Source organism: Panthera onca, chromosome E3, assembly GCF_046562875.1.
Source record: "Panthera onca isolate mPanOnc1 chromosome E3, mPanOnc1 haplotype 2, whole genome shotgun sequence".
Classification (NCBI taxonomy): domain Eukaryota; kingdom Metazoa; phylum Chordata; class Mammalia; order Carnivora; family Felidae; genus Panthera; species Panthera onca.
Genome location: NC_138354.1, coordinates 33,074,110 through 33,101,874, shown reverse-complemented (window position 1 = coordinate 33,101,874; position 27,765 = coordinate 33,074,110). Strand labels below are relative to the sequence as shown.

Here is a 27,765-nt window from a genome sequence, read left to right as displayed (position 1 = left end):
AACCCTCCTCCCCCAACCGAAGTTCTTTCTGTTAACCGACACCCCTCCAGGCAGATCCCCAGCCACCAGGGCCTCCGCGCAGGGTGTCTCGGAGGTGGGAGCCCCAGGCGGGAAGTCAGGAGACCCAGGTTCCCGTCCAAACCCTACCACAAACCAGCTGTGGAACCCACACCCCCACTCAGCCACTGGGCTGCACTGGCGATTTCCTTATCCGGCAAATGGGGACCGGGGCCTACGCTCCCCCACTGGCTAGGATGCTACAAGGCTCCTGGACCAGGGGATGTGCGCTATACCTCAAAGCATCATGGGTCTTCCCCGTGCGCCTGGAGCCAATTCCCTGAGACCCAGCCTGAGACCTATTAGCTGCAGGTATGGCTCTCTGTGTTGTCGTTTTTTTTTTTTTTTTAACGTTTATTTATTTTTGAGAGAGAGAGCGAGCAGGGGAGGGGCAAAGAGAGAGGGAGACACAGAACTCGAAGCAGGCTCTAGGCTCTGATGTCAGCACAGAGCCCAATGCGGGGCTTGAACTCACAAATCGTGAGGCCGTGACCTGAGGTGAAGTCAGACGTCCAACTGACTGAGCCACCCAGGCACCCCTTGATTTGGTTTTTAAGTCTTCAAGTCAAGTTTTAAGTCTTCAAGTCTTCAAGTCAAGCCCCTTCAGACGTTAGGGAGTCCCAGTACACAGCCTTCTGGAGCATCTTAAGGATGCTCTAGATAGTGAAGAGATGTTTCCGGAAAGGTCTGTGGGGTAGGTATTTCAGGTTTTAGGAGCCACACGGTCTCTGTCACAACTACTCAACTTGGTCACGGCAGTGCAAAAGTAGCCACAGACAACATGTAAATGTATGGGGTGGGGGGGTCCTGTGTTTCAATAAAACTTTATCTACAAAAACAGGCCAAGAGGGGGCAGAGTTGGCCCCGGAGCCAGAAGTTTGAGACCCCTGCCTGTAGCCCATCACAGAGGGAGCCCCAGTCATCAGAAACGGCCCATCTCATACAAGGCTAATGCTCCTCTGAGGATTCCTGCATTTAGAGAATAATTTCTGTACTGCTCTGCTACTCAAAGTGTGGTCTGTGTACCAGCATCACTGGGTTCTGAGTGCTTATTAGAAATGTTGGGGCATCTGGGTGGCTCAGACATCCGACTCTTGATTTCAGCTCAGGTCATGATCTCACGGTTTGTGGGTCTGAGCCCTGAGTCGGGCTCTGCGCTGAGAGTCCAGAGCCTGCTTGGGATTGTCTCTCTCCCTCTCTCCCTGCCCCTCCCCCACCAAGATAAGTAAATAAACTTAAAAAGAAATGCAGGGTATAGGCCCTACCCCCGACCTACCACGGGAATCTGCATTTTAACAAAACCCTCAAGTAATCCCATGCACATGAAAGTTTTAAGATGGCAGGACAGCGTCGGATTCGTAGCTGGAGGCAGATCTCTCTGGCCACCATTTGCAGGGTGGACAGAGGGGACCAAGATGGCCAGTGGGCAATGGAGAGGCAGAGGACCCACATCAAGGCGGGATGGAGAGACACGGAAGTCACAAGGTCACGGGACTATTGAGAAAGCAAAGCAGGGGGCACTGGTAACGGATGGGAGCACGCCAAGGGAGAAGAGGCCAGATTTCACACACCTCAGCCTGCCCAGCCCCTTAAAATCAGTAGGAACCGCCTAGAAGACAGGTGGGGGTGCCACCAGCCTGTGTTCGAATGCCAACAGCACCCTGCTGAGCACGTGGCCTTAGCAAATCGCCAAGAGAAGGAGACAGAGAATCCCAAGGAGGCTCTGCGCTGTCAGTGCAGAGTTCAACCCGGGGCTCGACCTCACCAACAGGGAGCCGAACTCAAGAGTCAGATGCTTAACAGACTGAGCCACCCAGGCGCCCTGACCAGAGCACTTTCTGTCTGTTCATCTGTCCCTCCATGTATTCGTCTATCTACTTAATTATTTACTGCCTTTTTTTTTTTGCCAAGCCTTAAGCCAGGAGACCAGGGCTCCTTAGCCTTCGCACTACTGACATCTGAGGAAGGGGAGTTAACACAAGAAAAGCCATGAGAACCCTGGCTACACACAGGAAGCTTAGTCTTTAGAGATTACGGTTAATCTTCTTTTTCCCTCTTGCACCCCGATGGCCAAGCAGACCGTGATCAGCCACCCTCAGCCCTTGCAGGGGAGCAGCTGAGGGCAAACCTCCCCCCCCTCCACCCCATCCCTCTGTGTGCGCAATTGCCAGGTCCGCCTAGGCCAAAACCAACCTCGAGGCTCAGCGGAAAAGTGCCCTGATATTCCTGGCTGGAACAGAAATCCATCCCAAGGCTTTGAAAGTCGGGGGGGAGGAGGGGAAGGGGTCCAACGAGGTTGTTTGCCATGTAAAACTATCTGCCGGCGTCTTGTCTTGTGACAGCAGAGAAAGCATCTAAGGCCAGGAAATTATTTTTGATGTGGAGGGAAAAAAAATTGCATTTAGCAGTTCCAGCCGGCCTGAGGCCTCTGGATGCTTTGTGCAACCTTGCAAATTCATTGTTTTCCAAATTGCACGAAGCCAAGGGGTTTCCAAGGAGATGCCTGGCTCAAAGGCAGCTTTCTCAGCTCAGGAAGGGAGAAGGCCGCTAGGAATCCTTTTGCTGGTCAAATGGTGGAAGGTTTTCAAGTGCAGCCAAGCCCGGGGGCAGGGAGAGTGAGGACAGGAGTGTTCTGGAGCGACCACACCAGAAACTCAGGTCGTGAAGGCTCCGGAACAAACTTGGCACCTTGACATGCGGAGACAGATATGTCTTTGTTGTGGGGGCCTGTCCTGCGCCTTATCTAGTGTTTATCGTTATCCTTAGGTTCTACCCATTATCTGTCAGTCCCACGCCTGCCTCCCAAACCTCTCCAGACACTGGCAAATACCACTGGGGAGGAAATTCACCCCAGGTGAAGAGCAGGATAGATGTTGACTAAGCCCTGCTCCCGGTGAGGGCTGTCCAGAGGTGGCCAGCTGCCTTCAGGCAATACAAACACCAGCTGCTGAGAGGCTGTCTGAGGTCAGGGGTCCGGCAAGTCCTGGAGGGGTTTAGACACTGGTGGAGTCTCTCTGCTAGAGAGGACACTTGTGTGAGTAGGAAAATTCATGGCAATCCACTAGCGTGGGCCTTCAAGCGTCTCCTTAACATTTATCACAATTTCTAATTAATTGTTTATTTTTTAAAAACCAGTCTCCCCCAGTAGAACGGAAGCCCCCTTCCTGGCATGGATCTCGTCCGGTTCACATTATATCCTCAACACCTAAAGAGTCTAGTACATAAGATGTGTTAAGTAAACAGCTGCAGAGGGAGGGGATTAACACCCATCCGTTGCACGTCTATGCCTGGGATACACCTGGAGAACTTGTTAAAACTCAGATGGATGGGCCCGAAAGTTTCTAATTCAGAAGGGCTGGAAGGGAGCCCAATAATTTGCATTTCAAATACAGTATTGGGTGAGGCTGATGCCTCTGGCCCAAGGACCACACTCTGAGGAAACACCGGTCTGAACTCAGAACCTCTGGTTCTCCATCTTGGCTGGGGGTAGTTCACAAGGTTGGATGCCTGGGGCCACACCCCAACCACTTAAATCAAAATCCCTAGAGGTGAGACCCAGGCATGTGGGTGGTTCCAGTGTGCAGCCAAGCACAAGAACTGCTCACCTGCCCCTTCCCCTCTGATCTCACAGCTGGCAGGATTACTCCTGTCGCATACATTGAGACACGGAGATTCAGAGGAGTTAGTTACTTTCCCAAGATCCCTTAGCTGAACAAAATTCATCCTGGTCTTCTGACTCCAGATGCCATGTTCTTTGTGCCACTTTGCCGTTCCTCCCTCCGGATCGGAGATCAGACTATGGTTTTTTGTTTTTTTTTTTTACCATCTTTCCAGCTGATACTCACGGGGCACCAATACGGTCACCGACACAGCTGTTTTTTTGTTTTTTGTTTTTCTCACAAACGTCTGCCAAACATTACTGCTCCCATTCGAGAGATGGGGAAACCGAGGCACAGAGTGGTGAAGCAATCCGGCCTTGGCCATTTAGCCAGAAAGCGCTAGAGCCAGAACTCAACGCAGCCATCCACACTGCACCGTGGGGCTGACACACGGGGGGGATGAAGGATGTCAAGATGCAAGAAAATTCTGGACCTGGACAAGGCAAGGAGATGCAACAGCTAGGAGCATACAAGAGGCTGGGCGGTGGCTCCCGAGCAGACAAACAGCCAAGGACCCAAGAGTGGACAAGTCACACCTTGGAAGAAATTAGGAAACCGCTAGGTGCTCTCTGCCTGGGCCAGGCTGCCTCCTACAGGCTTCCTGTCTCCGCAGGAACCAATCCCAGCGATTGCCCCACCCCCGGCTTCCAGTCGAAGCGTGTGATTGGCTAACACCAACTAAAGCTCTGGCGGTGGGAGGAGGGAAGGAATAGCTTCCCTGAGCCTTGGCTGTGCTCGCAGAGTGACCTCAAGACAGCTTCCTTTGTATGGTTCCCCCCAACGGACCCTTGCTGGTTCTGTCCCATTCTCTCCCCACCTCTCCTGTCCCATCCCTCCAACTTCCTGCGTTTGTTGGACACCTTCCCAGCTCCAGACCTCTGCTATGTCTTCCCGATTCCAGCAGCTTCTCTCCCATTTGTTCAGTGTCACTGCGGACAGATAATGGGTCACACAGTCCCCCCACCCCCAACCATCACCTTGCCACTTGGCACAGGCCTCAAAACCGCCCATACCTGAGCTCTCGGGGAGGGGGGGTGCCCCTCACGCTGAGTGTCCTCAGGCACACGTGGCCCAGGTACAGCAAGAAGACCTTGGATCCCTTCTGGGGCAAAGCGGAGCATCAGGCAGAGACCTACCGCATGCCGCCCCGAGGCTTCTCCTGAGTTAACCTGCCACAACCCACATACCATCTTCACAATTATTTCCGATTTTTCTTCAAATCAACTCCCTTGACAAGCGTTACTTGAAACAGGATCTTTATTTTATTGCCACAAGTGGAAAACGAATCCCCCTGGCCATTAACAGAGGCTACCATAACAAGAGAGAAAATGGAAAAAAGCAGCCAAGTCTCACTCAGTTCTGTTGCCTTTAAAGGTTCAAAGCCTGCCCGAGACTGGATGGCTGTCAGATAGACGGTCAAGGCAAATCAGTATCACGTCAAGGCCTGACGCCCTCAGCAGGCCTGATGGAGAGACCCCGCAAAGGGAACTTTCTCACAGAGCTGCAGTGGTGTTCAAGGCCTGGCCCTTGCCCCCCCCACACCAGACTGCCCTCTAAACTGGGCCGGTTTTAGAAAGAGCCGTCAGTAGCCTGGCTGTGGGTACCCGTGCTGGACAGGATCCGGCTGCTTGCAAACCACGAAAGTATTTCCCACTCCACAATGGGTTCCAGACCTCCTTGGACAAACAGAGGGGCTGGCAGAGGGATGAGGCCCTCACCCCTCAGACGCTGTGCCTTCCTGCCCTGGCCCGGCCTCCCAGGGAAAGCGTGTTCTGCTGGTGTTAATGACCCCTTGGAAAGCAAAACTCCACAGACACCTCAGAATGAAAGCAAAGGCTTTCAAGGTTAAAACTCACAGTCCCTCTGCATTCTGTTAAACTCTTTCTGTGCCCAGCTGCTTTATTCATCTGCTTTCCGGCATTTCCTCCCACGCACTGAGCAAAACAGGCCAATGCACGAGCCTACTGGAACCCGGGGAGGGGCCCAGATGAGCAAAGTGGGCAGTGATGGGATGCGGTGGGGACCCAGGCAAACTGCAGGGCCCGGGCCCTGTCCGAAAAGTCCTGCCCGCTGTTCCCCTGTGGAAACCTGAGCTCAGAGTTCCTAGAGCTACCCGTTTTTCAATGGAACCTGAACTTGAACTCACGAACCGCGAGATCACAACCAGAGCCAAAAACAAAGAGTTGGACGCTTAGCTGACTGAGCCGCCCAGGCGACCCTACGAAAATACTAAAAACAAAAAAACAACTCTAGGAGAGTATGTACAAACGTAGGGACATGAATGTCCGTAGCACCTTTCTAGGTTGCAGCCGGAACTGGAAACAACTTCACGTCCTTCAACAGGTCAACGGATAACTGCTGAACAATAAGGAGTAAACTAGGACCCTCCCTTGTGCTGAGTGCAAAAGCCAAATTAAAAAAAAAAAAACAAACAAAAAAAGCATACAGGGTAGGTGTCCCTTTATAATGTGGTCTACAAAATGCAAATTCATCTGTACTGACAGAAAGCAGATCAGTGGTTGTGGGGGGTGCGGAAGAGATGACAGGCACAAGAAAGCCTTTCATACATTGACTACCTTGACTCAGGTGATGGCCTCGTGACATGTATTTGTCAAAACCGCTCACATTTTACGCTTGAAATATGTGCGGCTAATTACGCATCAGGGATAAATAAAGCTGTTAAAAGAAAAATGTGAGGGGCCGAAGAGCAGGCAGGCCCCGTTCAGCCCAAAGACTCCTAGTGTTTGTCCTTGGACTTAAACCACCCAGCCAGCGTTTCCTTGATGTGCCGGGCACCATGCATTTCTCGAGGCGCTACATTGCAAAGGGGAGGGGCCGCTGAGAAGTTCTCAGGACCACGGTGGGGCAGAGCAGCCTGCTCAGGGTGAACATGGGGATCCATGGACACTGGCGGGCTCTATCCAGACAGAGGCTGCACTCTTGGGCCAAACTCCCAAGGTTTTTGGAAGAATCCAAAGCGGTTGAACTTTTTTTCAAGGTAAACCAAATGCCCTCTTAACTAGCTGCCAGCTAGTCCATGGAAAGTGCCAAAGGCAAACAGGGCAGCAGGGAGGCCACAGCAGTAATCCAGGCAAGACATGGTGGAGGCTGGGCCAGGGTGGAGGCAGAAGGGGCAGAGAGAAGCAATGAGATTCTGAAAATAGAACCAACCGGATTTGCTGATGGAGTGGACGTGGTGTGGGAGAGGAAGAGAGGCATCCAAGTGGTCTCCAAGGTTTGGGATGGAGCACCTGGAAGCATCTGGAAGCATCTGGAAGCCGGAGCCACAGAGGGAGATGGGAGGGCTCCAGGTGTGGCAGGGAGCAGGGTGGAAGTCCTCAGGGTGAAGCTTGCTCCTGTTTGCTGCCCTTGATGACAAGAAAGCCCACCACGCATGCAGGGAGACAGCTGTCCACGGCAAGTCGAGAAATCTGACTTTTCTCTTTGACAGCCTGACAGAGGCTGCGCTTCTGGCTTATCCTGGTCCCCCAGCTCCTGGCGTCCTCATTTGCTCCGGCCACATCAACGCTCAAGATGGGAAAATGGGATTTTGACTCGTCAAAATCATGACCCACCGAGGGGTGGCAGAAACCCCAGGAGGGGCGTTTGCCTCTGCACGAAGCAGGCTGACCCGCAGGATGGGGTAAGCAGGCCCCATCCATGGAGGGAGGGCTGACAGGGCTCGGCTTGGAAGTTTGGAAAGCAGATGCCATCAGGGCAAATCTGATTAGACTGGAGGGCCGAGGTTTGCCTTTTAGAAGGGCTTGGTTCCCCCTAGTATTGAGTCTGGAAGGGAGGAGGACAGGGAGGACGAAGAGGGAGGGAGAGAAGGGGAGGAGACGGCTGCATACCCAGATGTCTGTCGAAGCCAACTCGCTCTACCACCTCCAGTCCAGCTATTTCCTCCTGGCAGCACTTAAACCCTCGTTCCCCGCCCGCCCCAGCCTGTTCAAACCACAGACCCTCAGGCCCCTGGACCTGCTCAGCCAGAATCTGCATTTCAACGAAATACCCAGGTACTACCGGCCATTAGCACACATGCAGACATATTTGACACGCAGGGGTCTACACTGCTGTTTTCACCTTCCCCCTCCCACCACTCGTCACACAACTAACAACTCTTTCTTCAAATAAATTCAATTGTTAAAAAAAAAGAAAACAAAACTTAAATTCATTGATTCGAGTATAAAATTTTACATCACTGTCGTCAGGGGAAAATCAGCATCATCTGCCCTAAGTGCAAGTAACCATAAAAATGGACGAAACCATGGAAAACCATGTTGTTCACACTGGCCAGGGGCACTGGCCACAGTGTGAGCCACAGTCAGTTAAGCGTCTGACTCTTGATTTCAGTTTAGGTCATGATTGAACGGTTTTTGAGTTCGAGCCCCACATCGGGCTCTGTGCTGACAGTGCGGAACCTACTTAGGATTCTCTCTGCCCCTACCCAGCTCATGCGTGCATGCTCTCTCTCTCTCTCTCTCTCAAAATAAAGAAATAACACACTTAAAAAAAAAACTGACCGGGGCGCCTGGGTGGCGCAGTCGGTTAAGCGTCCGACTTCAGCCAGGTCACGATCTCGCGGTCCGTGAGTTCGAGCCCCGCGTCAGGCTCTGGGCTGATGGCTCGGAGCCTGGAGCCTGTTTCCGATTCTGTGTCTCCCTCTCTCTCTGCCCCTCCCCCGTTCATGCTCTGTCTCTCTCTGTCCCAAAAATAAATTAAAAACGTTGAAAAAAAAATAAAAAAATAAAAAACTGGCCAGACATTGCTGCCTGCCCCCAAGTTCTTAGCCGGAGGCTGGCGCTCTCTGTTTAAAACAGGCGAAGAAGGCATTCTAGCATCCGATCGGGACTTCCCTCTTGAGATCACTTAAAGGACTGAGAAAAGATGGAAGGAGGAATCACTTTCTTGCTCGTAACACACACAGCGTCACCTCCCCTGCCAGGGCCTGGCTCCCACACTTCAGGATCAGAACTGTTCTATCGCAGTGTCCCCATACCTCCCCCAACCCTGCGCCTTTCCCCCATATTGAGAGTCCACCTCCTACGAGGCATGTTCAACTCCGTCACTGGATGCAGGTGAGGACTTATGCTGATCTGGAGCCCCCGGGGGCCCCAGCTCTCAACGGCAGCAGCCTGTTCCCAGGCCATCAACTGCTTCAGCCCGGAGAAGTCACCAGCCTCTCTCCTAGCAGAGGTCAACAGGACTGAGGCACACCACAGGCCCAAAAGTGCAAGGGGGGAATTCAAGGACGGGGCCCAGGATGAGTTACAAGGTTTGGGCTGTGGCCTCGGGGACGGAACCCTAGGATCATGGTACACAGCTAAGGCTGTCTTCTAAACCCCTGCTGGACTCAAAGTCTGCATGGGGAACTGTGTAGACCTGGCCGTTCTAAGTGGATTCCTAGGACCACTTGGGCAAATACTTGCTCTGTAGCACAGGTGCGGATGGGGCCCTAGAATTCTCCGGAAATGCTTCTTGCCAAAAGGAATCAGGCTGAGCTCAACAATGAACAATTAAAACTTTAAATTTTTTTTAAAGTTTATTTGAGAGAGTGAGCAAGCACGTAAGGAGAGGGGAGGAGAGGGGGAGAGGGAGAGGGAGAGGGAGAGGGAGAGGGAGAGGGAGAGGGAGAGGGAGAGAGGGAGAGAGGGGGAGAGGGGGAGAGGGGGAGAGGGGGAGAGGGGGAGAGGGGGAGAGGGGGAGAGGGGGAGAGGGGGAGAGGGGGAGAGGGGGAGAGGGGGAGAGGGGGAGAGGGGGAGAGGGGGAGAGGGGGAGAGGGGGAGAGGGGGAGAGAGGGAGAGAGGGAGAGAGGGAGAGAGGGAGAGAGGGAGAGAGAATCCCAAGCAGGTTCTGAGCTGTCAGCGAAGAGTCAACACGGGGCTTGAACCCACGAACTGTGAGATCACGACCTGAGTCAAAACCAAGAGGCAGACGCTTAACCAACTGAGCTGCCCAGGTACCCCAGAACAGTTATAACTTTAAAGGGAGCACCCTCAGGGGCGCCCGAGAAGCTCAGTTGGTTAAGCGTCTGCCTCTTGGTTTTGGCTCAGGTCATGATCTCACAGTATGTGGGTTCAAGCCCACGTTGGGCTGTGTGCTGACTGCTCAGAGCCTGGAGCTTGCCTCGGATTCTGCGTCTCCCTCTCTCTCTGCCCTCCCCTGCTTGCACTTGCTCTCTCTTTCAAAAGTAAATAAACATTAAAAAAAATTTTTTTAATGACTATTAATAAAATTCCACATGATTGCAAAAAGTCTCTGATCAGCGGGGATGAGACTGTTAGTAATAATCCCAAACTTGCCAGGAGAAATTTAGGGAAAAGGCTGTGCTCCCCACCTCCACCCAAAAGATAGTTTTCCTTCTCCATTGATAATATAAATACTTTGAGTCAGCTTCTATCGAATGTTTACCACATGCCAAGCACTGCACACAAGACTCCACACCTTAATCCACTTTGAGTAATGTCCTCAAGGAGGAATTCGCGTTCCCGGTTTCACGGGTGAGAAACCAGCCCCTGAAACCCACCAAAGGAGCTTCCCGCGTCACCTCCAGGCCTCAGACTTTGTGCCACGAAACGTGCCAATGTGCGGCATTTGACCCACAATAAAAAACGTCTCATTAAAGGAAAATGCTTGTGCAATAACCGAAAGGTGGAAGCGATCCCCGTGTCCCCCTGGAGAAATGGATCCACGGCATACACATCCGATGAGATACTGTCCAGCCTTATGACAGAAGGACATTCTGACATGATCTACTGCACGGAGGGACCTCGGAGACACTGTACCCAGTGAAATAACCCCGTCACAAAAGAACAAAGGGTGTCTGATTCTACAGGAGCAAAATACCCAGAGCGGTCAATTCACAACAGACGGGAAGTAGGATGACAGCTGCCAGGGACACAGGGGACCGGGGAGTGGCCTCGTGGGCAGGGAGTTCACGAAACACGGGAGTTCTTTTCAGTTGGGGAAGACGCAAAAACGTTCCGGAGACAGACGGTGGTGGTGGTCGCACAACAATGAGCGGGAGCTTCGCACGAGTGAACTCTACACGTAATAATGATTGTTACGGACTGAACGGTTTGTGTCTCCCAAAATCCACGGCAAAACCTAATCCCCACCGTGACAGCAAAAAGACGTGGGGGTCTGTGAAAAGTGATTAGGTCATCAGGGGCTCACGAATGGGATGGGTGTGCCCTGATTAGAGAGACCTCAGAGAGCTGCCTCAAAAATCCCTTCTGCCGGGACACCACGAGAAGACGATGTCTGTGGACCAAGAACTGGCCTGCCACCAGACAATGAATCGGCCAGTGCCTTGATACTGATGCTTAGGATCATGAGGGATAAATGTCTGTTGTTTATAAGTCTATGGTATTTTTGTTAGAGCAGCCTGAACAGACTAAAACAATTGTACATTTTTTGTTATGTTTGTTTTACCACAATAACAGGACAGTTCTTCCCGGAAGAAGGAAGGAAGGAAGGAAGGAAGGAAGGAAGGAAGGAAGGAAGGATGAAGGAAGGAGAAGGAAGGAAGGAAGGAAGGAAGGAAGAAGGAAGGAAGGGAGGGAGGGAGGGAGAAGGGAGGAGGGAGGGAGGGAGGAAGGAAGGAAGGAGGAAGGAAGGAGGAAGCAAGGAAGGAGGAAGGAAGGAAGGAAGGAAGGGAGGAGGGAGGGAGGGAGGAGGGAGGGAGGGAGGGAGGGAGGAAGGAAGGAAGGAAAGAAGGGAGAAAGGAGGAGGGAGGAAGGAAGGACGAAGGAAGGAAGGAAGGAAGGAGGGAGGGAGGGAGAAGGGAGAAGGGAGAAAGGAGGGAGGAAGGAAGAAAGAAGGAAGGAGGGAGGGAGGGAGGGAGGGAGGGAAGAAGGAAGGAAGGAGGGAGGGAAGAAGGAAGGAAGGAGGGAGGGAGGGAGGGAGGGAGGAAGGAAGGAAGGAAGGAAGAAGGGAGGAGGGAGGGAGGAAGGAAGGAAAGAAGGGAGAAAGGAGGAGGGAGGGAGGAAGGAAGAAGGAAGGAAGGAAGGAAGGAAGGAAGGAAGGAAGGAAGGAGGGAGGGAGGGAGGGAGAAGGGAGGGAGGAAGGAAGGAGAGAGAAAGAAAATTGAAATTAAAAGCATTATTCATGGATCATTCTTTTAAAAAAACAACAGAAAATTCAACCTCGTAGATTCCTCTCCTTCATCACACAAAGATTGAAGGGGTGTCTACTATGTGCTGAGAGGTACACTAAGCAGGGGGGCTCCCTTGCTGAAACGGGGGCGATGCCCTGAAGAGACGCAGACAGACAAGTGAACCAACCAATACAGGAAAATCACAGCCATTGACACAGCGCTTACTATGTTCCAAGCACCGGTTCAGCGGGTTTATATAATCCTTCTGGCAGCTCGGAGGTCAGAACCATCATCATCTCTATTCTACAGAGAAGGAAACTGAGACACAGAGAGGTTAAGGAACCTGTCCAGGATTGCAGAGATGGTGAAGCCAGGATTCACACCCAGGCATTCCATGCTTCTAACCCCACACTGTGGGCTGGAAGGAGCGATGATAAACTACATAAAATGCCGTTTGTAGTCAGCAAGCTACAACCTGTGGGCCACATCCGGCCCGCTGCCTACTTTTGTAAATAAAGTTTTATTGGAACGCGGCCGTGCTCGTTTGTGTACCTACTGTCTGGGGCCCATCTACATGAACAGAACTGAGTCTGTGACAGAAACTGTACGGTCTGCAGAGCTGAAAATAGAATCGGGCCCTTAACAGAAAAAGTTCCTCAACCCTGTTCTGGAAAGATTAACAGAAAAATGTCCAGTAAAGGGGGGAGGGAAGGCATAGACGTCAACTCTGTCTTCTGAAGATATCTCACATCTCTCCCCTCCCCCACCCATCTGAGGCTCCCACCCTGGCACAGGCAGCCATCCCCTCGCCCCGGACGCCTTCCAGAGCCTCTTAACCATTTCCCCGTGGGCACTCTTCTCCTCTGCAGCCCTTTTTCCATCCAGGAAGGAAAGAAATCCACCTGGGGATAAGATTGGAGCCCAGTGCCTTTTGCTTAAAACCCTTCGAAGGCTCGCTACTGTTCTCAGAGCAAAATCCAGACCCCTCACCAGGACCTGCCAGGACCGTATGACCCGAGCCTGCTCCCAAGTTCATCCTCCACGCGTCCTTTGTACTCGTTGCCGCTCTGGAGAATGAATAATCTTCCCAACATCCCTTGGCTGCCTAACTCCCTAGTGACCTGCTCTTGATGAAACTGTCACCTGCTACCAGAGCTATAGGGTGGTGTATGTGGAGGGTTCACACCACCCAGCAATTTCCATTGAACCTTGCCTGCAGGCCCCTCACTGCCCCCCAAATATACATACAACGTACCTTTGTGGCTATAACTATTTCATGAATGCAGGTTCAAGGCTAGTCCCCTGCCCTCCCCCCCGCCACCACACCCTGCAATCGGTCATCCCTAAATCCTTCCTGTGTGCAGATTTCACACCACTCTCTTCCAGAACGCAAGCGCCAGGGGGATCAGGGCATTGTTTGCATGGCCCCTCCTTTCATTCCTAGCCAGCGACCAGCACACATCTGGCTCCCCAGGAGGCTCACTGAGTGTGTGCAGAGCAGGGAGCATAAAATCCATGTAGAGAGGACCCCCCCCCCCCCAGAGGTGAGGGGCGGCCTGTTGCATTCGCACAGGAGCAGTGGAGAGGGCAGTACGGGGGAAGCAGGAAGACAGTGACATTAGCCCATCCTTCACCCCTGATGCTGGGGAAGCCTTTGAAGGTAAAAGGTTACATTTGCAAAGATGCTGATGTGGGTGGAGATCTGCTCGGGCCCATTTTCTGGGCCTCTGATAACTGCACCCACTCTCACCGGTCACGTTCAGCTGCAAGGCCCCGAGATGGAGTGAAGGACCCCAGGGGCCATCAGCAGCTTCTTGGGTGCCGTGGTGACAGCCGGGCCAAGCTCATCACCAGGGGCACAAGGAAAAGATTTATCCCAGATGCTCGAATCCCCCCTGGGACGCTCAGAGACCCTCACCTTTACTGGTGGACAAGTTGGTCGACCCGGGATGGTGGGACGGGGCAGGAGGGCAGGTTGGCCAGATGCTGCTGCCGCCCTCGGGAGGAGATGAGGATCCGGAAGCGTGGACGGTGGCCCTGGGGCATCTTGCTTACCTTAGCCAGCTGTGTCTGGAGCTTATTCTTCACGTCTGTCACCTCGGAGATGCGGGCACTGAAGGCCAGGTTGGTGTCAGTAAACTGCTTCCACATCTGGTCTGACAAGGTCTCCAAGAGGTTCTCAGCCTCCTCCCGCAGCCGGATGGAGTTGGCCCGCATGTTCTGTGAGTGCCTGATGTTGTCGTTACTGAACTTGGCCCAGGTCTCGGGCACGGAGACCCTGCAGGAGGCACAAAGACGAACTGAACACAGGAGAGGAATCAGGGGGCTGAAGACAGGCCTTGGGGAACCCCCGATCTGGAGAGTCTCACCTTAGGCACCCCTGACATCTGGGTCGGGACCATTCTCTGTTGGGGGGGTTCACCCTGAGCCCCCCTCTACCCACTAGATGCCAGCAGTAGCTCCCCTCCAGTCGCGACAACTAAAAATGGCTCCAGACATTGCCAAGTGCCCCTCGGGGGAGGGGACAACTGTCCCCTAGCCCCGGTTGAGAACCACAGGGCTAATCCAAACCCCCTACTTCACAGAGGAGGCAGCTACAGCCTAGCAAGAGCGGATCTCCCAAAGGGCACTTGGTGCCTTGTCACAGAGCCGAGATTCCTTCGAGAAGCTCCTTGTCAACTACCCTCCCCAAAGTCACAGACACAGGCTGCGAAGCAGGCCTCGGGGGCACGTGCTGACTGCAGGGCTGCTTCCGTTCCGCATCGATCACTGCACAGACTCAATCATTTGACCAGAGTTCTCTGAATGCCCACTACATGCCATGCATCGTTCTAGGCACTTGGGAGAGAACCATACACAAGAACATCAACCTCCCTGTCCTCAGGGCGCGAAGTTGCCAGTAGAGGAAGACGGACATTCAATAAAGATCTGTACACACGGAAGGACTGTAGACAGAGAGGGACTGATGGAGGTGGTCATTACATGCCCGTCAGGGTCATAAAAGGAAATAAAAAGGACGCTCAGAGGGCATTGAGGCGCCCTTGGATGAGCAAGCTCACGAAACCGTCACCACCAAAGTCGGGAAGGGCAAGGGGAGAGGGCGAGGAAGGGGTTGGGGAGCCCTGGAGGACCACACACCCTGGCGGGAGAGGGGTGCTGGAAGAATAAACCCCCAACATCCTTCTTTCCCTGCCCTCAGCCTCCCGCTGGTGCACCGCTACGGGCCGAGCCCGAGTGGGAACCCCATGGAAAGGCGGTCTGCAGCAGGCAGTCTCCACTGTGGGACCACCCGCAGGGCGGCTGAAGGATGGATCTCAACGCAGTCCCGGAAGGCTTCTCAGAGGCGGTGAAGCCTAAGCGATTCAGTTTCGACGACAGAAGGTGCTTCCTGCCTGCGTATGGAAATCCTTGCAACATACAACCAATGTGTTGCATGGGGGTCCTCTCTGGGAAGCCCATGAGAAGGAGGGACACGCATTTCTCTGAGCGGGCTCCAGGTCTGGGGTCAACCAGACTCGGTACCTTTTTTTTTTTTAATGTTTATTCATCTTTGAGAGAGAGAGAGAGACACAGAGCTCGAGTGGGGGAGGGGCAGAGAGAGAGAGGGAGACTCAGAAGCCAAAGCAGGCTCCAGGCTCCGAGCAGTCAGCACAGAGCCGGACGTGGGGCTTGAACCCAGGAATCGTGAGATCATGACCTGAGCTGAAGTCGCACGCTTAACCCACTGAGCCACCCAGGCGCCTCCACTGGGTACATTTGTAAGGTCTTTTCTATCTGGGAAGCCTCCAGTTCTTAAATAAGTCATCTTTATTTTCAGGCAGTAGAGAAAAAAGAGACTCAATTTTCTGAAATAGGAGTCTCTTTTCAGACATTTTAAAGCACGCTTAGATTGCATGGTGAAGAGAAATTAAAAAACAAACATATAATATGTGATTGTCTTGTCTGTCTTTTGCAGGAGTTAAAAATCAAGCCGTAAAGGAGGTCTAAGCCTTCTGGAGATGGGAGAGGGTGCTGTGTCTGATCCTGACCTTTCATCCAACAAAGACTTGAGGCTCAGAGAGGTAAAGTGCCTTTGCCAAGGTCACACAGCTACTCACCAACAGTCCAGGAAGAGGGAGGCACCAGGGACAGCAGAAAGAGACAGCAGATTAACTCTGTCTCCTGCTGCTGAACGGGGCACTGTTCAAGGTCAGGAGCAGCAACCTCTAAGCCCTTGCCCTCCCCTGGAGCAGACAGCTGTGCTTCTGAGAGAAAATAACCAAATAACCTGCTCAATCACACTCTCCCTGGGGGGGGGATGTGCCAGAGGCAGCTTGTCGGCTGGTGTGCCTCTGCAGGGGGACATGGTTTCTGGAGCTTGTGTCCTCTAGATGCAGGAGGCAGGAAGGTGCCCAGGTAAAACACACAGGCTTGGTGCCCAAGGTGGGCTCAGATTATCGCTCCTCGGCCTTTTGCCTAAGATCATGTGCAACGTGGGCTCAGACAGGTCCAGTGACTTCAACTCTCTGAGCCTTAGCCTCCTCATTGTAAAAAGGGGATAATAATGGTGACTACCGCCCCCCCCACCCCCACCCCCGCCCCAGGGTTGTTGAACGACTAAATGTGAAACCCCTATCTTGGCCACCGGCAACAGCAAGCCCTTGATAAGTGTTTATCGTTCACAAGATGCTGTTTGTAAAGTGCAGTGCCCAGCAGGCTCCGAGTCCCGGCCGTGAGCTTTCAGGAAGGCATCCACTTGGGAAGGGAATCGTCCAGACTCCAGCTGCGGCTGAGGGGGCCGAGGCCCCTGAAGTCCTGCTCGCATGGCCAGCCAGCCCCACAGGGGAGTCGAGTCACCTTGTCAGGAAGAGGAGGAGGGTCCCCAGAAGCTGCTACTGCCGGCAACCCCAAAGGGTCATTTCAACCCTTGGGTATTTCCTAAGGTCCAGGAGGTGGCCCCGGGCTCCAGCCAAGGAGATGACCAAGAAATTCCTCTCCTTTCTTCCCTCCCTCCCTTTCCCCTTCCATTCATTCATTCAACAGTTACTGCACACCTACTAAGTGCCAAGCACAATTTTATGTGCTAGAAGTTTTTCACTGTTTTTTGTTTTTTTTTTTTTTAAGAGACCAAAATAGTGGCACCTGGGTGGCTCAGGTGGTTAAGCATCCGACTCTTGATTTCGGCTCAAGTCATGATCTCATGGTTTGGTTCATGAGATCGAGCCCCGAATAGGGATTCCCTCTCTCCCTCTCTCTGCCCTTCCCCCACTCCACACATGCACCCTCTGGTGCGCGCCCTCTCTCAAAATAAATAAACTTAAAAAAAAAAATGAAACCAAGATAGATACCACCCCCCCCCCCCCAACCTGTACCCAGAGCACCTCTCTGTCCAGCCATCATGACCCTGACCTTGGACTGCCAATCGGGAAAGCAGGCCTAGTTCTGCATGAAATTCCATCAACAGTGACATGCCCATGACGTTGTCAGACACACAGAGGCACCTAGCTCAGAGCTGCTGTGACAAGTAAATGGGGTCACGCAGCAAGCACTCAATAAATACTAGCTGCTCTCACTCCCCCACACCAGGCTCTGTGCTCCGCGCTCCCCACACCCACCTTTTTATTCTCATAGCAACTCTGGGAGGTGGGCACTGTTTTTATTCCAGTATAGATGAGGAGATCGGAGCCCAGAGAGATTAAGTACTTTGCCCCAAGCACTAGTGGGGAGGCTGAATCTGAAGCCAGGCATCCACCGGAGGGCATCAGTTACTCTCCCAGCTGAGCTTGAATGCCTCCTCCTTCTGGTTACACCCGTTCTGTTTCAGAATTTGTTTGGTGGAATTGCCAGTCAGGGTGCCCGGCACGCCCTGGCCCAACGGCAGTGGCTGTGGGACCCTCACTAAGCCAATCCCTTGCACCCTCTTGCTGGGATTTGAATCTTGGGTAAAAGGGGGCAAGAACAAAGAGACAGTAGTGCTCTGACAACATAGCTGATGAGCTCTCACTTCCTGGCTCGTTCAAGCTGCCAGGACCTTCCCTTCCAGCCTTCTCCTGGAGTCTGTGGCTCCCCCACAGCCTTCCAGTAAATTCCATCTTGTCTGAAGTTAGCCAGATTTGGATTCTGTGGCTTGCAACTGAGGATCCCCACTCAACCACTTTGCCTCTTACTTTACTGGTGCACAGTGACCTTTTGTGGTTCTTGGCAGGAGCAGACCCAGAAGCCCTCAGTTCCACCAAGCTTGGCCAGAGAGGGGGACCAAGAACCCAGGACTTACGTGCCATCGACTTTCTCCATGCCGTGGAAGAAAGTGATGCAGTCTGACGTGTTCCTCAGGTTATAGCACTTCTCATCGATAAACTGGGCCGAGCTCTTGTCCTCAAGGTCCCTCTCTAAAGCGTGCTGAGCATCTCGGTTATCCCTGTGGGGGGCAAGGATTGGTCCGTAAACTGTGCACTTGCCCAGAGTCCCTCACGCGAGGTCAGCCAGGAGGGTGGTGCAGAGCCACTGGTGAAAGCCAAGTCTCTCGACTCCCAGGAGGGTGCTTGATCTACCCTCAATGGCTTCTCCGCCTTTTTCCCACCTTAATGCCCCCACCGCATACCCAGCGCCTCCCTGTACTTCTTCCTTCGCCCCAATCCAAGCAGATCCGTTGACATTTAGAACAGGGATGGGCAAACATTTACTGTAAAGGGCCAAATACTAAATATCTTAGGCTTCGTGGGTCGTATGGTCTCCGTTGCAACTAGTCAACTATGCAGGAAAACAGTCTTAGGTCATAGGTAAATGAATGGGCGTGGCTGTGCCCCAATAAAACTTTACAGAAACAGGCTACGGGCCAGATTTGGCCCTCCCAGCTGTACTTTGCTGACCTGACTTACAAGATACGAATTCACACTTTGGAAAAAGCCTGGTGTCAATTTAAATCACTTCGCAGATCATTGTGTCTGACCTTCTGCCAGGCACAGAGGGAAAAGACATGATTAAGACCCAGTCCCTACCTTCAAGGTGCTCACAGATTTGTGTAAATTCAGTACAAATGAACAAAGAATGAGAAGGGCAACAGTAAAGGTTTGAAAAGGGTACAAAGTAACACAGAGAAGGAAGCCACCCACTCAGGGTGAGGAAGTTTCTGAGTTGGGTTTCCTAACAACAGCAGACAGGTGAACCGAGTTGGGTTTAGGGGATGAGAATTCCAAGCTCAGGGCACCACGTGTGTAAAAAGCAAAGAAGATAGAGACATCCAGGTGTTTAGAGACCTGTAACCAGCGTATGAAGGCTGGCAGAATCAGGGACAGGGCGGAGTCAAGGATTTGTGCCGCACCAGGAGCTAGGTGGAGTCAGGAACTAACTGGACAGTCAAAAAAGGGTGGAATCTAGAGACTGGGGAGAAGTCAGGGATTGGGCAGAGTTGATGACTAGGTGCAGCCAGAGATTGGGCAACCAGGGATGGGCGGAGTCAGGGTCTGGGTTGAGTCCGTGGTGGGTGGAGCCAAGGAGTGGACAGTCAGGTATAGGTGGAATCGGAGTGGGCGGAGTCAGGGACTGGGCGGAGCCAGGGACTGGGCGGAGCCAGGGACAGAGCAGAGGTGAGGAGAGGACGGTTGGCAGGCCGAGTACTTGCACCTGCAGGTTAGTATTTTGGTCAAGAAGCTTAGATTTAAAGGCCACCGTGTGCCAAACTCCAGACCCTGGAGAACCACTTCCGTGATTCTTGCCGTATTCTCAAAGTACCTGCACTATTATTTACTTGTTACTTTTCTTTTTTAAAATATAAATAAGGGGCGCCTGGGTGGCTCGGTCGGTTAAGCGTCGAACTTCAGCTCAGCTCATGATCTCACGGTCCGGGAGTTCGAGCCCCGCATCAGGCTCTGTGCTGACAGCTCAGAGCCTGGAGCCTGTTTCGGATTCTGTGTCTCTCTCTCTCTCTGCCCCTCCCCTGTTCATGCTCTGTCTCTCTCTGTCTCAAAAATAAATAAACGTTAAAAAAAAAATTTTTTTTTAAATAAAATATAAATAAATGTGTTTTAAAGGGAAAATCTACCTCACTGTCTTGAAAGGAACATCAGTAGCCCTATTAATGGGTCACCTCCAACATAAATACTAAGTAAACATGAACAGAATCCTAGACAGATAGAATCTGTTGTCTCCAGAAGGTTCTAAGCCTGAACCTTTTTGTTTCTCTCTTGATTGAAATAAGATTAGTCCGTGTTAAAGACACACAAGCATTGACTAGGACTTTTGCCTTGAAGTGACAGGGAATAAAGAAGGGAATAACCTTCACTAAGCCAGGTCATGTCTACACCACCTAAAGTGAGTGTGTGTGTGTCTGTCTGTCTCTCTCTGATCTTTACCTCTTTCTGCCTCATCTTTCTTGGTTTCTCTCTGTCTTGGGGACTTTGTGTCTCTCTTTCTTTGTCCCTCTCCCCTGTCTGTCTCTGTTCATCTTTTTTACACTTTCTTTTTCTGCTATGGATCCGGATGCTGGTGAGGGGTTTCAAAGAGGCCAGAAGCAAGGACAGTAAATCCTGGCGGTGCGCTCCCACCTATCAAAATGCTCAGGAAGTCATGCTGGGACAGGAGGAACCATCCTGAGGTTCCTGGGGCCTTCTGAATTAGCAAAGCCGTGGAGAAAGGGGGCCCTGTCCTGCCTAATGAACTGGAACATGAAGACCAGAATGCTAGAAAACATCTATGCCAAAGCATCAGAGGGGACCCAGGGCCTCAGAATCCCTGGTCAGCTGGTCCAGCTTCCTAGCCTATGCTAATAAGCCTAGAGAAAAGGGCTCTGCCTCTGTCTCCCCTCCTTGGCCCATGACATAGAGCCCACCCAGTGCCACGGCTCACCCTGATGGCGGCCTATGAGGAAAAGCTCGAATATGGCCTCTGCCCCGCCAGGAAGTGCCTTTTGTGCTTTGCCAAGGGGCATCTGGTGAGGTAAGGACATAGTTCTGCCCAGATGCAGGCCTGAGGCCCCACCCACAAAACCCTGAGTCAGCAGCCCAGTGCCAGGGCGGCTGCCACCTGAGCAGGCCTCCCCACAGGAGCAAGGCCACACTGAGTTCTACCCCATCAGTGAGGCTGTGGCCAGTTCTAGATTAATTAGGGTGCCCCAGAAGCCATCCTCTGACAAACGGGCCACTGCCCGAGGTCAAACAGCCTCTATGGAGGGTGGCTGGTCCTCAGTCCCAGCAAAGGGGAGGGACGCCTCTCCACCTGCTCTGGTTCTCTCCTCCCACCCTCCCTGCCTGGGCTGCCTTCACCTCTCTGCGTCTGTCCCCAGTCTCCATCTATTTTCCTCTTTCTGTGTCCATTCCTCTCCATTTCTCTGGCTGTCCTTACTCTCCCACATCCTGTTCATTGCTGGGGTCACACCGCAGTCCCCTCCTACCCCCAGTCCTGTCTTAGGATTTCCCTTCTGGGGCCCACCTCCCCAGTTCCAAGTTTCTGGGCTTTTCTTCCCTCTGTTGGCTCGAACTCCAGCCCTCTATCACCACAACACCACGGTCTGCCATCGCTCTATGTCAGCCACAAATGGAAAACCACTCTTTCTTGTCCAGAATGGGTGATCGTAAAAACAAGGGCAAGAAAAATACAATCAAGACATGTGCCTGCCCAAAGCGCTCTCTTTGTTAAAATGTTCCCTTTAGGGGCGCCTGGGTGGCTCAGTCGGTTGAGCCTCCGACTTCAGCTCAGGTCACGATCTCACAGTCTGCGAGTTCGAGCCCCGCGTCGGGCTCTGGACTGATGGCTCAGAGCCTGGAGCCTGTTTCGGATTCTGTGTCTCCCTCTCTCTCTGCCCCTCCCCCGTTCATGCTCTGTCTCTCTCTGTCTCAAAAATAAATAAACGTTAAAAAAAAAAAAAAAAAACTTAAAATGTTCCCTTTAAAATGCAAGTACGTAGGGGTGCTGGGTGGCTCAGTCAGTTGAGTATCCCACTATGGCTCAGGTCATGATCTCATGTTTCGTGGGTTCGAGCTCCACGTCGGGCTCTGGGCGGACAGCTCAGAGCCTGGAGCCTGCTTCCGATTCTGTGTCTCCCTCTCTCTCTCTCTCTCTGCCCTTCCCCTCACGTGCTCTGTCTCTCTCTCTCTCAACAAAAATAAACATTACATAAAAAATTTAATGAAAATAAATAAATAAATAAATAAAATACAAGTATGTAAGCGTTGTTTTTTTTTAAGCAAATTAATTTACAGACAAACATGCGGCAAACGATAGTGGAACATGCGAGTGGAAATGTCAGAAATCAGGATCCAGGCAAACAAATAACAGAACTCAACTCTGCTTTCGTCCACCCACCTGTGCCTACAGCCACTGCTGTATTTGCATATCATTTCGGACCCCACCACCTCTGACGGCGGCCCTGACTGCACCCTTAGGTCACCGCCCCGGGTGCTCTCTTATCCCCGGTGACTGTCTCCTGTCACAGCAAGCCAGAGCAGCAAGCCCCCAGGGCTCATGTGCAAGCTGCCCGGCACCCCTCAGCATCCCAGCCAGGCTACCCACATGCCCCAGGCAGCTGGAGGGGAGGCTCGGGCTAGGCGGCCAGCCCACCTCTTCCTCTCGGTGTCTGAGTAAATGACAAGGAGAAACCAGCAGAGCAGCGTGGGCTGTTAAGGGTTAAAGGCAGTGCCCAGCTCCTGTGTCAGGAGTCAGGAGGGAAGGCTGCCTCCAGGGGACCTGGGGGCCAAGGGCTCAGCTATGGGCCCCAAGCCCTGTAAAACTCGGGCCTCCTTTTAATCAAGAGGGGAGCCTCCTGGCCTGTCAGGATACTGGCTATGTCATCTTCCAGGAACAAAAAGCCGATTTCTTTTGAAGATCCTGGCTCCGGGCGTCCACCAGATCCCTTCCAGAGATGCCCTGGCCACTCACCTTGGTGCCTGATGCCACGCTGCTCTGCCATTTCCCACAGTTCAGAACTCACACGCAGAAGCCACAGGCTAAGAGGGGCCTCAGGGAGGCCGTTTCTTTTGTCATGACCCCAAGGGCAAAATCAGAGCGACCAGGCGGGGCACAGCTGCCCACTGAAATTAGCCACGGGGAGGGGGGCGGGGCAGGCATTTACAGCCCCGAAATTGGCAAATGCTGCGAATCCGAATTTTACTTTCTTTCCCAGAGAGCCTGTTGTCGAATTCTCACCAGCACACGCTGGCCCAAAGAACCACCCAGAGACCGAGAGCCCGTCCGCTTGCCCTCGGAAGCCCGGGGAGACCCAAAATAGATTCCAAGAAGGGAGAGAGAAGGCAGCTCTTACCGCATCTGGATATCAATTCTTTGAGCTAGTTTTCTCATGTGCTCTTGGCAACATTTTAGCAAATCCACTTCCTGCAATGAAAAATGTCAAAAAGAATAGCGCCCTTGAGAAGGTCAGGGCGCTCTGCCTCCCCCCACCCCCAGTGGCCCCACCACCCTCCTACCCCTCACTGCCCACCTTTGACCCCACAGGTAAAAGTTCAGGGTGGGATCCATTTCCTGCCTCATCGTAAGCACGTGATCCCTGGACCAGCCAGCTAAGGGTCAGCTGTGGAGGCTCCACATTCTTTAACTTACTTGCTTCCCTTGTTATATAATTCCAGATTAAAAGAAAATTTAGCACCTGCTATGTGCCAAATGCTCATCGCTAGATTACTTTATCATTAAGTTAAATAATGCATATGATATGGTACAGCGTGTGGCAAATAGTGGCTCAGGAAACGCTGGCTTTTTTAAAAAATTTAAATCCAAGTTATTTAACATATGGCGTAATCATGGTTTCAACAAACGCTAGCTTTTATTATTGTTATTTATTGGTATTATTATCATGATACCCATTTGGCAGGGTCCAATGGTCTCATTTCTCCCTGTTCTACCCCCCCATCCCCTGCAACCTCGGCCCCCACCAAAGCTTTCTGAGCCCTGACTTTGCTTGGGGTGACATGTGACTTCTGCTCCTGACAGGCAGATCAGAGACCTCTCTGACCAGCGGGGGGCCCCCCTCCTCCCCCCAGGGGGTGCTGGGCAGACCCAGGAGGCACCTTACCTGGATAAGGTTTTTCTCCACATTGTCGTGGACCAAGTCAATCCCTATCCTTTTCTCTCGGTGGTACAGACACTCCAGGGCCACCTGTAGGGAGCAGCAGGAAATAGTGTTTTCCCCGCACCTGTATATAGACCCTGAACGGAGGTGACTCACAAATACATTTGCCATGATCTGTCTTATCCCCGGGAAACCCGGATGCTTCATCACTGTGCATGTGGGTATGCTTCCTGCATGGCTGTGCGCGTGGGTAAGCTTCCACACCCCCCACTTCTCTCTTGGTGGGGACGTGAGATGCCATGACTGAGGATGGGTATGATACTGCTGCATCTCTCACAGATTAGCTGTTTGGGTGAAGTCAGCTCGACAAATGTAAAGCCCTAAAAATACGGTCGATCGGTATTACCTACACATATACGTGAAAACCCCTTTGTGAAGATCTGTCGGTGGGGGGAGAGCTTTGGAAAGCGATCAGGCCCAAGGGAGACACAGGCAACCCTGTCTCACAGCCGCACACCTGGAGGCTCATGTCGTGGGGACAAGGGCAGAGAGGAACAGAAGACGGGCCTCCGAAGGGGCTGCTCAGGGGAGCTTCCGCAACAGGGGGCTGAGAAAGGGTGGTGATTGGGCTGCCGGCCTGTGATGTCACAAAGAGTAGCAGAAGTGTGAAGGAAGCAGACGAGCACCGCATCTTGGTGCTGGGTGGCAAACACACCTGGGAACTCTGAAAGGAGAGGGGTTCACTGATTTCACAAGGATTTATTGAGCCCCTCTTGATTGAACACCCGATCAAGGTGCTGGGGATACCACAATCAACCGATCAGATGGTCCCTGCCGTAACAGAGAGGAGACAACACACACAAGTAAACACACACAGAGACACAATCCTGTGATTAGGGCTTGGATGAGAACAGTCAGGGTGATGTGAGTGTGTGGGAGGAACCGGTGGGGGGTTAGCCAGGAAGGACTTCTCTAAGGTGGTGACAGACCAAGACCTGAATTAGCAGCAGCAGAGAAGAATGGAAACAATGTGCCCGGAAGAGGGAACAGCAGATGCAAAAGTCCTGAGGTAGGAGGGGAGCACACAAGAAGCCACTAGAACCGGAGACGTGGAGGCTAGTGCGGTGAACACGGGCTGGGCTGCGCAGGCTCTAGAGCTGGTGACAGAGGGGGTTTTTGTGAGAGAGTGTGGAGATCCAGTTTAATATTTAAAATTGCCCCTCCGGCTGGAAAATGGGAGGGAGGGCAGGAGTGGAGAGGACAAGAAGGAGGCAGTCACCATTGTCCAGGGAGGTGGAACTGAAAGGTCTCGGGAGCAGCAGAACATCATCCTATGTGACCGCAATTAGCCCCCAGGGCACGAGGCAGATAATGCCAGTTCCTTACCCAATGTCCACTCCAGGACCCAGTGAAAACCACTCACTTACCCAGACTCCTCTGCAGCCACGGAACCCATGAGAGTTCTGGCACATGGGCCAGACATGGAAACGCATGGTGCTTCCTTCCAGAAAACTCTCATTCCCTGACACGGTTGCACATTTGCTGTTTGCACTACCCCTATCTTTCTGCCTCAGACGAGAACATCAAAATGCTCTTTGAAGCAGCAGCAAGCACTACGAGATATGAAATCTCCTTGCAGCAGGACAAAAGCCACATGCTAAGGACAGCAGAGCAGAAAGACGGGCACCTGGGCCCCTTCCGGCATCACGTGGAAGCTGCAGCAGCCCGCCTTGTTTCCCTCTAGAATTCTCATTATGGCAGAACAATAAATTCCTTCTTGGCCAAGCTGCAGGCAAGTACCCATTACATGCAGCCAAAAGCAATCCCAACCGATCTGGGATACGGTTGGAGAACAAGAAGTGTCCAGAATGCCCACATTCAGGTATTTATTCGTCTAGTCAACAAACATTTACTGAGCACCTACTGTGCGCCATGCACTGTGCTATGTTGGGGAGACGTTCAAAGCATTGGCCCAGACCACGGGCAATCAGCACAGACACGCTGCCCGTCACAGCCGGGTATCAGTCTGGAACACACCGGTGACAAGGCAGACAGAAATCCCTGCCCAGGGAAAAAAAACAATCAGTAAATATATGTGCGGGGCGCCTGGGTGGCTCGGTCGGTTGAGCGTCCGACTTCGGCTCAGGTCATGATCTCACAGCTGGTGGGTTTGAGCCCTGCATTGGGCTCTGTGCTGACAGTTCAGAGCCTGGAGCCCGGTTTGGATTCTGTGTCTCCCTGTCTCTCTGTCCCTAACCCACTCACATTCTGTCTCTCCGTCTCTTAAACATAAATAAACATTAAAAAAATAGAAAAATAAATAAATAAGTATATCTGTAAGTTACAGAGGATGTTAGAAAGTGTTAAGGGCTTTGGAGAAAAGCCGGCAGTTAGTTTAAGTATATCCTCTAAAGACCAGCACGTGCGTGCACACACACACACACACACACACATACGCACACACACACGCCTGTGGAATGTCTCAATAAAACCTCTACAGTTCTGATGTAAGCCCAAGGAGCAAAGGAAATCCGGTTCAGTCTCAGGAACCCTGATTTGACTGGAATAATCCTGCGCCTTAGGAACTGATCACAGACGATCACGCAGCTGGAACCCACCTGCAAGGTGCCTGTTGCCTTGACCTTCACTCGGGAGGAGCAGAAAGCCGGGGCTGCGTCTCAGCGGCGGCCTCGCCCCCCCCCCCCCCCCTTACCCACACTCACCTGCAGCGGACAGTTGAGTTCCTCGGCCGCGCACTCCAGTCGCCTCTTGACCGTCTCCATGCTGTGGGTCTCGTTCAGAAGCCTCTCCAGCTCGTAGCCCAGCTCGGACTTCCAGAAGCCAATGTCCGACAGCCGCTGGCCCAGGTTCCGGCTGGTCCCCTCCTGCATCTGGCGCGTCAGCTCATCCTTGTCCTGCATGAGCCGCATGGAGTCGCCCGTCAGCCGGCTGGCCCACAGCCGTGAGGCCTCGGCCCCTCGCATCTGCAGATCGTTGGACTTGTCCCAGTCGCGTGGGCTGTAGCGGCAGAAGAGCGCCGAGCGGAGCGCTGGCAGGATGGTGGGGGGCCTCAGGGGGCTGCGACACGTGGCTCTCTCGTCCACGCAGGTCTGGGCGTTGGAGACCTTGTAGAAGAGGCTGGGTCTCCATGACTTCAGGTAGCGGTAGCCAGGCAGGGAATAGGGCTGGTAACATTCCTGGGTCTCTGGGGCGGGCCCAGCGGGGGGCAGTGCCCTGAAGGCACAGGCTTTCTTGGGGCCACAGTAACTGGCGGTCTGAGAGGTTCCCAGAAACTCCATCCTCCCCCATCAGCTGCGCTTGGGCAAAACTCTGCGGGGCCACCGCACCACAGGAAGGGGAAGGCTCTTCCCTTAGGGATGGGCAGGACCTCTGTGACTCGGGACTGTTGTCATAAAGCCTGGGGGAGCGGGGCGTTGCTGGGATGCTTGCTCATTTCAGGCCAGCTGGGCCCGTATTGTCCCCATCAAAGCACATGCAAAAAAAAAAAATAATAATAAAATAAAGTGAATTGAGTTTCTCAATCCACACAGAGGTGCAAAAATAGCCTTTGTCTATTTTTCCATAACAATTGAATGTGCCTGTCCCACGTAACTGCCTATGGGAGCAAACGTGATGTAATCCACTCTGGCAAAGTCTTAAAGGCTTAGGGCCAGTCTGGTCCAGGTGAGTCGTCTTCTTGTCCTCTTTGTCCCCAAGACGACACCAAAGTGGTGCGTCCATGGCGTGGCATAGTACTCAGCAATAAAAAGGAACCTCAAATGTATTAAGCTAAGTGGAAACAGACTCAAAAGACCACGTCCTGTGTGATCCCGTGTAGATGGCATTCTGGAAGGACCGATGCATAGGGCCAGCAGACAGATCAGGGATTGCCAGGGGCTGGGGGAGGGGATAAGACTGACCACAAAGGATCAAAGGAGCGTGAGAAAACGAGAGGG

At 52.7% G+C, this 27,765-nt stretch overlaps 1 protein-coding gene across 1 annotated transcript in view; it reads right to left on the bottom strand.

Annotated features, from left to right (window-relative positions):
* Positions 1-27,169, bottom strand: part of TEKT5 (tektin 5) — a 40,154-nt gene extending 12,985 nt beyond the window's left edge. Inside the window, exons 1-5 of the mRNA XM_060648472.3 lie at positions 26,533-27,169; positions 23,813-23,896; positions 23,048-23,118; positions 18,068-18,211; positions 13,870-14,092 (exon numbers count right to left, since the gene is read on the bottom strand). Of these exons, the coding sequence (XP_060504455.2) occupies positions 13,870-14,092; positions 18,068-18,211; positions 23,048-23,118; positions 23,813-23,896; positions 26,533-27,108 (1,098 nt within the window). The 5' untranslated portion in view covers positions 27,109-27,169. The remainder of the gene's footprint in view (positions 1-13,869; positions 14,093-18,067; positions 18,212-23,047; positions 23,119-23,812; positions 23,897-26,532) is intronic.
* Positions 27,170-27,765: the final 596 nt, after the last annotated feature.